The following is a 14,300-nucleotide window of genomic DNA, read 5'->3' as shown; positions in this document are numbered from 1 at the left end:
AGTATATCCTAAGCAAAAAGGGGCATAATTCATTAAATACTGGTGCCAGAGTTATGCAGCTTATGTCATATAGTGTGGGTGATGATGCTGAACAACTATTTTAAGTTTGAATCATATCCATTCAGTAATAACAGACAGAGTGAAAGTGCATCAAAACTTTAACCTAAAATTCTAAGTAAAAAGGGGGAATAATTAATGAAAAATTGGTGCCAGAGTTATGCACCTTGTGTCATATGGTGTGGGTGATGATGCTGAACAACTATTTTAACTTTGAATCAAATCCATTCAGTAATAACAGAGACAGAGTGAAAGTGCATAAAAAATTTAACCTAAAATTTTAAGTAAAAAGGGGAAATAATTCATGAAAAATTGGTGCCAGAGTTATGCACCTTGTGTCATATGATGTGGGTGATGATGCTGAACAACTATTTTAAGTTTGAATCAAATCCATTCTGTAATCACAGAGGTAGAGTGAAAGTTCACCAAAACTTTAACCTGAAATTCTAAGTAAAAAGGGGCATAATTCATGAAAAAATGGTGCCAGAGTTATGCACCTTGTGTCATATGATGTGGGTGATGATGTTGAACAACTATTTTAAATTTGAATCAAATCCATTCAGTAATAACAGAGATAGAGTGAAAGTGCATCAAAACTTTAACCTGAAAATCTAAGTGAAAAGGGGGGATAATTCATGAAATATTGGTGCCAGAGTTATGGCCCTTATGTCAGATGATGTGGATGATGATGAGGAATAAGTATTTCAAGTTTGAATCAAATCCATCAAGTAATTACAGAGATAAGTTGAAAAAAGAGAAAGTGCACCAAAACTTTAACCAAGATGGGGACGCGGAAAGACGCCGACGCCGACGCCGGGGCGAGTAGGATAGCTCTCCTTATACTTCGTATAGTCGAGCTAAAAATGAACTGGTCCATCATTCAATTTGGGCAATACGATTTATTAGTTGAAGGGGTGTTCACTGAAAATTTACTGAATAGAGAACAGCGAACAGTGCAGATGTGCAGGCTGATCTTGGTCTGCACTGGTCGCAAAGGCAGAATCACTTGCCACCAGCAAGACTTAAGGTTAATGGTAGAGAGAGATGTCTGCTGCATCTGGGAATGATTTCAGGCACAGGCATGCACCTCGATTAGATTTATGAAACCTGAGCAAACCGCCTGAGCAGCTTCTTCATATGATAACCCAAGCAAGGCTCATACCCAAAAAGACAAATCAGTGATTGTGAGTCAATCAGCTGCCTGTCAGATCAAGACCAATTAAATACTTCAATGGTATCAGATCGTACAAAGAAATATACATACTAGGTAATATAGGATAATTTGCAAATGGAAATGAAGGGAGACCACTGTGTCGTGGAATGTTTTCTTTCGTCGGTGGCTTGTAGTCGAGATTAGAACCTACGCTAGCAGATTTGTTGAACGTTGACATGCTGCTGATGCGACGTGAACTACAAACTGTCGGTGATTGTGAACCATCTGAAACAGCGTGTAGAAATAAAGCACAACATTCAACACATAAAGCATAGTGCTTGTGAACAGATAAAAGACAGTGTTACTAATACTTACAGACTTACTAATACAATATCATATTGTGTCAGTCATGTACATTTATTTTAAAGAAACTTTTCAACAGTATTTAAAGTAATATGACAAAATATTGAGTAGTGCATGAAGATGAGCAAAATAATGAAGTAATCCAAGGTTTCAAATTATCCAAATATAGGTAATGAAAAGAATATGGTGCAGAACTAAATGACTTTGTTAAAGAGATTCCCAGTGCTCAAGCCACAGATGCTCAAGTGAGCTTTTGTTATATATACATTGTTCAGGTAATCTTTTGTTGTACCTAGGACTAATGCCAGTACTAAGGTGTTCTCCACAAGTATGTGACAACTTAACCACAAGAATTAAAGCCGAAGACTAAATAACTTGTGATTAATATCTAGATTCGAATGGTCGCCGAGAGGATATACTCTCTGAAAAACTTCTTGAATCCAGATAAGTATATACTGTAAAGCACATATCATTGGGTCAAAATTTTGAGAATTTGAGTATGTTCGCGAGGGCTATCATTCGAGAAATTGTAAAAATGTTATCATACTTGAATATGAATTATTTTCGGGAGAATTTATTTTCGCGAGATGTAGGGCCTTGAGAAAATAGCGAAAATTAAACCCTTGCGAAAATTTCTGCTTTTACAGTATTATGGGCTTATAAAATGTGGTTTTTGGATACCTTATCCTGACTCCATTTCTGGTATACCAGCTCCAGACTAATTACTCACTATCTGAGCAGATCAAACAGGTTCAAGGCTGCGAGCTTTGCAGGCACTTAAGGACACATGCGGCAGTTTAGGGTAAAAAATTTCCCAAAAATAAAGTCTGTTCAAACTTTATGCATGAATATACATGTCATGTTAGAAACAGAATTATGAAAAAATCGAAGATCACTATGCTTGTTCAGGAGTTATCTGCCCTTGAATATGCAAATTTGAGGAAAAATCCAGTTTTAAGGGCAGATAATTCCTAAACAAGCACAGTGACCTAAGATTGTTTTTTGCAATTTTCTGTTTCTAACATGAAACTGTGTTCATATACAGTTTGAGCACATTTTATTATTGGGAAATTTTAGCCCCATCTCTCATACAAGAAACTGCAGCAAGTGTCTTTAAACTAAACTGATGCAACAAATGTGTAAATGCAATAAGCATACAACATCAAACTAAGACCTTGTCCCATCCAACGAATGTGTGAAATTACTGCAAGATCAGATTAGTGCTATTTGTTTTCTGCATCATACTTTAAAGTAGGAAAAAGGAAAAAGGAAAAATTACTTACCAGAATCTGAAGTGCATATAAAAATTTCAAGTTTATCAGAGCATATTTTTGTAACCTTTAACTGTACTGCTATATGCAAGTTTATCAGAGCATATTTTTGTAACCTTTAACTGTACTACTATATGCAAGTTTATCAGAGCATATTTTTGTAACCTTTAACTGTACTATTATATGCAAGTTTATCTGAGCATATTTTTGTAACCTTTAACTGTACTGCTATATGCAAGCAGTGAAATTATTAAAGTAGACTTGATAACATTCGCAGTAGCTTTATTTTTGCTAACATCCATTAATGTTCACCTGTTCTTTGCAGTACAATTTAATCATAAAATTTGTGAATTTCGTCATTTGGGCAAAAATGGCTATTTCACAGACATCTGAATTTGTTGATGGAAATTTTACTTATTCATCTGACACTGACTCAACCAAGAAATCCATGAAAATTAATCCTTCATGAACCTTAATGATTTTACAGTATACTGTTTATCGAGTCACCAGAATTCTAACAAGGCTGATGAGAATCAAATCCAGTCATACTGTCCATAGGAACAATATCCAATCTACAGGTACATCATATTATACTGCTCTGATTTTTTTTCATCAAGGTTAACTAATAGAAAGAGATAAAAAAAAATACTATAGAAAAATTGCTAGACATTACTATAAGTGCTGTGTTAAAACGAAAAGTTACTGCCACATACCAAACTTCTTTATCTCAATTTCTGGAGATTTCTGAGCCTCGGAAGTAAAAACTGAGAAACTAGGTGCTGAGCGCGAGTTTGGGCTGCCTGCCTGCAGACCACATTGCTTGAAAGGCTCTACAAGATCTATAGAGCTTCCAGAACCACGAAGAAGCCGACTTTGTTCTGCTGTCTGCGCATTTTGTTCATCCACAGCTGAAAGTAGAAAGTAAATCAAGCTTGTTCAAAAAGAATTAGCCCTAAAGGTCATTTAGAAAATAGACATAAAATGTTACAGAGACACAAAGTCTACAGGCCTGGGATTCAGTCAGAAATCAAAATCCTGAAAATCTACATGTACATTCTCAAGCCTGAAATCCCCATTTTCAATAGAGTCATATAGGAAAATTCTGGCAGTCAAAAGCCTGAAATCAGGACCAGTCCTGAAAAATCCCAGGCCTAAACAGATGGACAGCCTGGAGAGAATTTTTACTTTTCAGGCAATAGATTCAATCTTCTATCTCGACTTTTTCTGTTTAGTTAATTATCTGACACTTAATGGATAAGAAAAAATATGTTCCATATGTTCTGTTGAGTGTGTGTGTATGCTTAAGTTCCACTATGCAAAAAAAAAAAAAAACAACAACAAAAAAACACTTAATACAATGCAATACAGGTTAGGACTGGGTACCTTTTCCAGAAATTCTTATTGTCACATTCAGCTCCCTTTCAACATGGTGTATCTGTATGTCTTGGCTTACCTTGGTTAATTTTTCTTTTGTTGTTGTTGTTGTTGTTGTTGTGTTTAGAGCCACATCAACATAATTTCAGCCATATAATGAATTTCCGGCTGTAGTTGGTACAGGAAGACCACAGGTGCCCCTTTAGGCATTGTTTCAGGCGAGGGCAGGCACCTGGGTAGAACCACCAACCTTATGTAAGTTAGTTAGATGGCTCCTTCACAAAAAGAACCCTACACTCCAAGCATGGTTCAAACCCATATCAGTGCACAGAAGATGGACTCTCAAGTCAGTGACCTTAACCAAATGACTACAGAGGCCCCCTTATCTCTGTGCCAAGGACATAAGTTTGTGTATACAAAGCAAAATAATCATATGGATAAGATAAACTGGAGTCAGCCAGACTAGCTGTAGTTCAAAAGTAACCATTAACCTGCTAAGGCGTAAAAAAAAAAATTGTTTGTTTCTGGTATCCCGACCTACCCTTAATTTTTGGCCCGACCCTAAATGTTTTTATGGCCTTGGAGAATACTTTTTTCAACTTTTTAACAAAAAGATGCAAAACTGCACTTTTTATGCTTTAAACATGGCCAGCGATGTTAGAAATCAACTTACTGATGCTCTAAAGGCATAACCCCCTTATTTGTAATCATTTTTTGACAAAAAAATAATTTCCGAAGTCTCCCTTAATAAAAGAAATTTCAAAAAAAAAAAAAAATTCCGACCTACCTACCCTAATTTTTTTTTAGCATGTTACCGGAAACAAAGAATTTTTATTTTTAGGCCTAAATTTCTATAATGAACTTGTCCATCTTTCAGTTTGGACAGTACCATTAACTGTTAAAATGGGTGCTTACCATAAAAGATACTGACTGAATGGAAAACAAAGCAGATCATGGTCAGACTGCATGGATGTGCAGGCTGATCATGATCTACACTTGTTGCAAAGGCAGAATCAATCGTGTCCAGCAGGATCAGGGTTAAATCCCAAAGACAAAATGGTTTACCTCGCTCAGTATGCTCTATAATCTGTCTGATTGCCTTCTTGAGACTGTTTGCCCTTGACATGAGTGCATCTCGAGGTTTAAATATTGTCTGAAGAAATAGAAAGTGACATGAATAAAAATATATATCTTATGCTAACTAATGAAATACTGTATTCTATCAGTAAAATTTTATATCTCATCACTCACACTCTGAAAATATGAAATCTATATTTTCACACTGTGAGAGATATAGCTGCCGGTCTACTTGTACATTGTGTATAAATCTTTAATTATTTGCTTAAAACAGGATGAAACTTGTAGTCGCACTTTGTCCTTTATAGTATATTTCTCGATTCAAATTATTTTACTTTATGAGAATTTCATAATGTTGTGCAGCAAAAAATAAAATAAAATGGAACTTTATGTTGTGTTGTCTTTACAACATCACAACACGTCTGACGTCATGTCTGTTTACGCGTGCCTGTTTCCCGCACTGAGATTACAATTTGTTGCAAAATGCACATATCAACATAATTAAGCATAAAATAAAAAGAAAATTTGTTTGTTTTGAGTGAATATGGAATATATCTCCCTTCGAAGTAACAAAATTTTCACATTTTCACTCGCGCCTATCCTCTATGTATTAACATCATATAAAAACAGTTTAAAAACTCTGTCAGAAATTAAATAATGTATTAAAAGGCTTTATAAATAAAACACAACCATAGGAAGTTACGCTTAATGAAATGTAAATATTGACAAAATATTTTTGTAAAGCACTTCACCATTATTCATTTTTTGTTTCATCAATTATTTCATGTAGTAGGCACATACCTAGTTTTAACAGTTAATAACTTGATACTAAAAACCAGAACGTTTTAAAATTTGTAAATTAAACAGTTATGGATTTCTGTTAAAATTTCCTCTCAAAAAACTATCAAAATGAATATTAAATGTAACTGGATTTCAATACTGTTTATACATACTGGTTTGGGTTTCATACTGGAAGCCAATGGACCTTGAACTCTCACTCGATCCTTGCTCATTCTTGTTCCCTCCCTACTTTCAAATGTTACCTCGCGGTTGTCATGGTATCTGCCCTCCTTACCATTATTCACATTTCTAATGTCTATACTAGCACTAGTTCTGTTGCCCTTGGAAACAGAAGTGTTATTCGTATCCATGGCAACGTAAGAATTTCTATTATCATTATCAGTTAATCTGTTGTCCATGGGGAACGGAGGATTAATGTTGTCACTGTCGATGTCTATGTTGTCATTGGTAACGTGGTTGTCAGGGGTCAACCCGGGGTCAGATGTAATGCTTTCTGGATCATTATGCACAACTGCCTCATCACTGTCCAGCTGAAATACAAATATTCTTTTTGCGTAATCAAAACATATTAGGATTCCCTTTACAAGTAGTATCATTCAAATAAATACTAAATTAATTTTTGTTTTTGTATGTTTCAGAGTCATGCCAACACAATGTTGGTCAAATGGTGACTTTTCAAGCTTTTGCTAATGCAAAAAGACAAAAAATCTATCTACCTGTGATGATGCTTGAGCCTCTTCCTTCAATGTTTTGAGCAAACTTTCCAATTTCTCGTTAAGTATGGCACACTGAAATCATAATGCAACATTGTAAACCACAATGCATTGAGACTAACAGTATAAACCTGGGTTTCAATTACAAACAGTATTGGACTAATGTGTCATTTTGTTATGGTGAGTGTCTGTGCTAAGTTATTTTAATATTTATCAATTCATAAACTAGAAAATGCTTTTGTAAAAAAGCGCATGTCTCCCCCAATGCAAAGTCCTATAGGCAAGAAGTCAAAAGGGGTCAGGAGCGAAAGTCAAAGAGACACTGATGGTTGGCTGCAATAGGGATTATCTACTTGGCATGTCCAGTCATCTCGCTAAATTTCAACACTCTTGGCCTAGTGGTTCTCAAGTCACTGCTCAGGCTTCTGTGACCTTGACCTTTGATCAAGTGACCTCAAAATCAATAGGGGTCATCTACTCTGCATGTCCAATCATCCTATTAAGTTTCAACATTGTAGGTCAAGTGGTTCTCAAGTTATTTCCAAAAAATGATTTTACATGAACAGGCCACTGTGACCTTGACCTTTAATAGACTGACCCCAAATCAACAGGGGTCATCTACTCTGCATGTTCAATCATCCTACGAAGTTTCAACATTCTGGGTCAAGTGGTTCTCAAGTTATTGATAGGAACTGGTTATCAATGTTCAGGCCCCTGTGACCTTGACCTTTAACGGAGTGACCCCAAAAACAACAGGGGTCATCTACTCTGCATGACCAATCATCCTATGAAGTTTCATCATTCTGGGTCAAGTGGTTCTCAAGTTACTGACCAGAAATGGTTTTCAATGTTCAGGCCCCTGTGACCTTGACCTTTCACAGAGTGACCCCAAAATCGTTAGGGGTCATCTACTCTGCATGACCAATCATCCTATCAAGTTTCAACATTCTGGGTCAAGCGGTTCTCAAGTTACTGACCGGAAATGGTTTTCAATGGTCAGGCCCCCGTGAACTTGACCTTTAATGGAGTGACCCCAAAATCGATAGGGGTCATCTACTTTGCATGTACAATCATCCTATGAAGTTTCAACATTCTGGGTCAAGTGGTTCTCTAGTTATTGATCGGAAATGGTTTTCCATGTTCAGGCCCCTGTGACCTTGACCTTTGATGGAGTGACCCCAAAATCAATAGGGGTCATCTACTCTTTATGACCAATCATCCTATGAAGTTTCAACATTCTGGGTCAAGTGGTTCTCTAGCTATTGATCGGAAATGGTTTTCCATGTTCAGGCCCCTGTGACCTTGACCTTTGATGGAGTGACCCCAAAATCAATAGGGGTCATCTACTCTTTATGACCAATCATCCTGTGAAGTTTCAACATTCTGGGTCAAGTGGTTCTCTAGTTATTGATCGGAAATGGTTTTCAATGTTCAGGCCCCTGTGACCTTGACCTTTGACGGAGTGACCCCAAAAACAATAGGGGTCGTCAACTCCAGCAGCCCTACAACCCTATGAAGTTTGAAGGTTCTAGGTCAAATGGTTCTCCAGTTATTGCTCGGAAATGAAGTGTGACGTACGGACGGTTGGACGGACGGACGGAAGGACGGACGGACGGACGGACAGGGCAAAAACAATATGTCTCCTGGGGGAGACATAATTACATAATCATAATTCACCATCTAGCAGTATATGAGGAAAATATCACGGACCATGGCCAAACTCATCCACTCAGAATGAGCTAAACCTCTAGTTTTTTAATAAAAGTCCACTGCAAAAGCCTGTTAGTGACTTCTTGTTCTCACATCTGTGCATAAACTATACCTATACCTGTACTAGTCCAAATAATGTTTGAAGTAATCTAGGGTTGACTGCCTCAAAAACTGTTCGTATGGTCTATGTTAAATGCTTCTAGGAATTCTATCCTATTTTTTGATTGCTAAAGGGAGGTAAGTGTTGTGTTTTTCTGCTCTTACCTTATCAGCTATATCACTGTCATCACTTTTTTCGCTGTGTGCTTTCCCTACTTTAGCCACAAAATCTTTCACTGTTTCACATAAAACCCTGTCAAACAGTAGAGAAAAAAGCAGTTACTATCAGCATTCTGATGCTGTTTTGGGGTTTAACATCATACTTACACGATTATACGTCATATGGCGACTTTCAAGCTTCTGATTGTGCAAGAAGGCTGCAGGTGCCAATTTATGCATTAATTCATCACAAATGGGCATCTGAGTAGACACCTCTGACCTTATGTAAATCAGCTTGGTAGTTACCTCACATGAAGAATTTAATGCCCCAAGCATGGATGCCCCTCCATGCATTAATTCATCACAAGCAGGCACCTAGGTAGAACCACTGACCTTTGGTCTGCAAACTAGATGGCTTCCTCACATGAAAAATTTTATGCCCTGAGCAAGGCTCAAAGAAACACTGTTGACGGGCAAGTTATTTGAAGTGATCGACCATAACCACTTGGCCGCTGAAGCCCCCTCGACTTAAAATAAATTTCTCTAGCTCTTCTGATCTTCTTAAAAACTTTCTGTTACACTCTTTCTGTCATTAGGATTGTTAGAACAAGCCTTCCTTAATAATCAGGTTTACTGTAAAGGCAGGTACTGTTAAGGCAGGTACTGTTAAGGCAGGTTAAAGGCCTTTAAATCTTTTATCAAGCTGCAGTGAGGTTAAGCTCACACCACCTCCCTGGTTGGTAGTCAGAAGCTCTTTGTTTTCCAAGTTCCTTGAAAGCAACAAAATACTGACAAGAGATTCAATTGTATTTTATAAATAAAATACACATGAGAAAATTATTTTCAATGTGAAAACAAGCTCAAACATTTGAACAAACTTCATAGAGAACCATGCAAGGATGCTACTGATCAAGTGTGGTGCAACTCTGACTAGTAATTTCGGAGGAGATGTCATCTGATGAAAGTGTGGATGGACAGTGGAATAAGTGGTGAGTGATCAGAATAGCTCACCCCATGCACTTTGTGTTCATGTGTGCTAAAAATGAAGAAATACAATATTCACTCAATGCTCAGAGCAAAATACTTTTCAATTTGTTAAGTTAGCCAAGTCAAACAATGGACTAGCAAAACTACTTGGTAGTTAATGAAACAACACTTACTTTGCTGAGGATATAACTGTGGAATGATCTTCAGAGTGTAGAATCTTTGACAGGTGATTGGCCACTGAATCTTCATACTGCGAAATAGGGTCAAACTGAAATATTGGCACAGACAATTTATTTGCTTTACAGGCAAACCTGTTTGTAAAGACCATACTTGGATTGGAGAAAGTGGTCAGCGTATGATTTATTCACAGATCAAAATTAACTACAAATGTATAAAATAAAACTGACATTTTGGCATTTTTTCTTGAGAATAACCAAATTAAAGAACAAAAAAAACTTGCAGACAAGTCCCGAAATAATGTTACTTAATTTCTACTTTCCAAAAGGAACAAACAATATCTTCACTCAACAAAAGGCTTAAATGTAAAGGAAGGACATTATTGCTTTCTTCATATACAAAACAATCAGCCTGTCCTAGCCTGTCTACAGAAAAAAAACTGAATAAATAAATAAAATGCATTTGTAAAATTATTGATTCATTTGAAGTCAAAAGCAAACTTTACTTCACCATGAAAGACCCTTCATACTCTCAACACAGTTTATAAAAAGTATTTATTTATTTATTTTGTTGGGTTTAACGTCGCACCGACACAATTTTAGGTCATATGGCGACTTTCCAGCTTTAATGGTGGAGGAAGACCCCAGGTGCCCCTCCGTGCACAGTTTCATCACGAGCGGGCACCTGGGTAGAACCACCGACCTTCCGTAAGCCAGCTGGATGGCTTCCTCACGTGAAGAATTCTACGCCTCAAATGAGGTTTCGAACCCACATCGATGAGGGGCAAATGGTTTGAAGTCAACGACTCTAACCACTCGGCCACAGAGGGCCCCTATAAATATGTAATAAAATAGGTCTGAGATTTTACATGAAGAGGAAGAACATGAGAAAGTTAGTTTATCATCATACCTGTTGCGAAAGTTTTCTTGGAGGTGGCATGTAGCCTTCGTAAGTCCATATACTCCATCTAAAATGTTCAACAACACAATTTTCCACTAATTTCAACTTTATCCCTAACATAACAACATGCTACTCCAAAGACCTTATACCACTCGACTAGCTACCCTAGGAAATTCTTGGTTTTATTTAGTTTTAAATTCTCATCAGTAATGAAACTTTCCAGGTTTTAATGCGGCACTCCATGCATTATCTATAGCAGACAAAGGCTGGCACCCCTGCAGAGCCTAACATTCAGCAAGTCAACAGGTTCAATTTCTCACATGGGAGCATACACTTGAGCATCGTGCACAACTTGAACACAAAGCAGTGACCGGCATCTGATTAAAAGTCAACATTCTTAACTGCTTAGCAAAAGAGACCTTTATACAATCTTGGTATAATTCTAAGAAGATGTGGTTTTCTAATGAACAAAGAAGACATAGTGTGATATCATTTTGTGTTAAAATCACCGTTTGTTTTTACATCGCAATAAATCAGCTTCTCCTTGAACTTATTCCAAATCATATCCTGCATTTGGGCTTTGAAAATGAGTTTCAAACAAAACAGGCATGGTTTTTGTTAAATATTAGGTTAAAGTCAAAACAACAAATCACAATCACAATTAGTAATTTTTCATTTAATGCATATCACTACACTTGTTCTAATTCTTAATCATATGAACTTCAAACAATGATTTTATTCATTGATAAAATCACTGTTTGGGATATATGATATATTTACCTATCTAGCATCTTGATTTGAGAATGTTCGAGCTTCTCTAATATGGCTGGAAGTTGAGTATCATCATCAAATGCTGATCCCCACCCCAGAACTCGTGCCAGGTCATTACCCGTGCCAAACGGCAACACACCTATCTGGCACTGAAATCAATAGTTGTCAAGGTAATAAACGTGAAAGGTGATAAAGTTTTAAGTAATGTGAACTTATTTAATTATATTGTGTTCAGTTTTATGTGGCATAGACGCATTAAAGGTTATATGGCCACTTTCCAGCCTTTCTCTGTGGAAAAAGACTGCAGATGCCCCTCAGGCCATTATTTCAGCCTCTGGTAGACACCCAGGTAGAACCATCAACCTTCCCCTAAGGCAGCTGGATGGCTTCCTAACACAAAATAATTCTACACACAAAGCTAGGTTTCAAACCCTGGATGGCAAGGGAAGATTCAGCCATTGAGGTCACACTATTTATTATGGAATTAATTGGTCAAAATAACCTATCAAAATTCTAGGTTTATGGCATTTTAGATAAATACACCACGTATAGCAAAAACAAGTTATTTGGCCTAAAATCATTATTTAAATGCAGCACTTTATAGTCTATAATTTTATATTAGTATGACCACATTCTGTTCGGAGACAATGTTAGACGTTAACCTGTCTATGAAGATCCATTTTATCAATCTCAGAAAGCACCCAGCCAATACTACCATCACCTCCACATACAAGAATTCGAAACTGGTCAAACTTTTGGAATAAACGTAATCTGAAATACAACAACCCTTAAAAATTATGATATAACCATGTCATCTGTCTTAACAGAGTATGGCTTTATTTCAGAAAAGCACTGACTTATAAATTTCTATGGTTTTTGAGAATGGGAAATATTTCCAAAGTGGAAGTTGCCCATAAGCTTGCACAACACACTACCATAGAATACTTAAAAATGTTTTTTGTTGGGTTTAACATCACACCGACACAATTACAAGTCATATGGCGACTTTCCAGCTTTTGGTGGTAAAGGAAGACAGACCCCAGGTGCCCCTCCGTGAACTATTTTATCACGAGAAGGAAACAGGTAGAAACATTTACTTCAGTGTTCTACACAATTTTTGTGATGTGAAAATGTACACTTGTACAGTATAATACCTCAACATGAACATAGTCTGACTGTTCACTGCTTACGTAGCTTTCACATTAAATCATTATTTATTAATTAAATTATGTGCTTTAAAAATATAATATGCAAAATAGCGCTATGAATGTAATTTGTAATATTCTTAATCCTTTTTTCTGTCTATCTCATCTTTCACAGTTTGCTTAGACTATAATATTCAGCATCAAATTTAGTTAAATTCATACAGTTTAATATCTAAAACAGTCTTTCTTGCTAAATATTCAAAACTGGCAAAATATTTTTTTCTGTGTTGAACATCAATAAACAGAATAAGACTCTAATGTCAAGTAAAAGCCATTTTTTTCATGAGCATTCATTTAACTTAACTATAGTTTTTTTTATTAAGCCAGTGATGGTGGTTTATAAGCAAAGTGGTTTACACATTTATATTACATACCCTGGATGAGGTCCACCATTCATTAAATCAAACACCTGTGCTGGATTCAATAGCTGCTTAAATCTTCGTAGAAATTTTACACCCTGAAACCATAACTTTTATTTCAACAGCAATCTACTCAATTCAGATTCTTAAATGGTAAACAGCAATGCTTCAACACAGGTTTTTCTGATATTACTTTTTACACATTTAAATTTTGAGAACAGACTGTGGTCAGTCTCCAACACTTTTAAATCATTTGCTTTACAGCATAAAACTGCTCATCAGTTTAGTACCAGCTATCATGCAAAAAATTTCTACCAAATTATTTGGTATGTCTTTCATAGCCAATGTTGTCTGCAAAACTGTTGCTAGCTTCCATCAGATTAATCTAAGTAATTCTTAGATTTTTTGATGTTTTTATTTCTATTTAGACAGAGTGTCAAATGACCTCACAGTTCCCACCAGACAACTTAAGCTACAATTTTAAACAAATACAAGTAGAGGTTTAGTTCACTGAGGCCACATGACCTAACAGTTCCCATTACACAATTATAGTTCATCAGATTATCATCCAATTTTGTATTTACAAATACAAATCTATTAGGATGTTTCCCAAAGGTCTTTAAGTTATTACTTCAAAATTTCCATTTTTACCTGATTATCACCTGATTTTGTACTTATAAATACAAGTAACAGACTGGTTCCCAGATGTATCCAGGCTTCACAGTTCCCATCACACAATTACAGTTTACCTGATAATCACCCGATTTTATATTTACAAATACCAGTAGAAGGCTGGTTCCCAGATGCTTCACAATTGAAATATAGTTTACCTGATTATCACCCGATTTTGTATTTACAAATACAAGTAGAGGGCTGGTTCCCGGAGGTCTCATGGCCTCCCAGTAACCGTCCAGATCTATGTTGTCTATTGATGTAGGAGGTAAAATAGAAACACGACACTGAGAAAATGGACATTTCTTTGGTAACTGATCTCTACACGTGGAATGTACCTGCAAATATACAACCAAATTATTTTGTAAAGCAATTCATGACATGAAATTACCATTTGTTTTCAGCCTTTTTTTCATCTATTTGTCAATGTGCGGGTCTATGAACAATAAATA

General features: G+C 36.3%; 1 protein-coding gene across 2 annotated transcripts in view; it reads right to left on the bottom strand.

The window, feature by feature from the left end:
* LOC123554431 (diacylglycerol kinase delta-like) overlaps positions 1-14,300 on the bottom strand; it is a 110,776-nt gene that overhangs the window by 38,611 nt on the left and 57,865 nt on the right. For both annotated transcript variants that reach the window (XM_045344574.2, XM_053548094.1), the window contains 12 exons: positions 14,007-14,186; positions 13,192-13,274; positions 12,275-12,383; positions 11,622-11,761; positions 10,851-10,908; positions 9,938-10,032; positions 8,784-8,871; positions 6,813-6,884; positions 6,249-6,626; positions 5,284-5,371; positions 3,558-3,752; positions 1,322-1,495 (listed from right to left, as the gene is read on the bottom strand). In XM_045344574.2, the coding sequence (XP_045200509.2) occupies positions 1,322-1,495; positions 3,558-3,752; positions 5,284-5,371; positions 6,249-6,626; positions 6,813-6,884; positions 8,784-8,871; positions 9,938-10,032; positions 10,851-10,908; positions 11,622-11,761; positions 12,275-12,383; positions 13,192-13,274; positions 14,007-14,186 (1,660 nt within the window). The remainder of the gene's footprint in view (positions 1-1,321; positions 1,496-3,557; positions 3,753-5,283; positions 5,372-6,248; positions 6,627-6,812; positions 6,885-8,783; positions 8,872-9,937; positions 10,033-10,850; positions 10,909-11,621; positions 11,762-12,274; positions 12,384-13,191; positions 13,275-14,006; positions 14,187-14,300) is intronic.

This window comes from Mercenaria mercenaria, chromosome 7, assembly GCF_021730395.1.
Source record: "Mercenaria mercenaria strain notata chromosome 7, MADL_Memer_1, whole genome shotgun sequence".
Lineage (NCBI taxonomy): Eukaryota > Metazoa > Mollusca > Bivalvia > Venerida > Veneridae > Mercenaria > Mercenaria mercenaria.
Note: the sequence above shows the minus strand (reverse complement) of the source record. Positions and strands in the feature narration are given on the sequence as shown.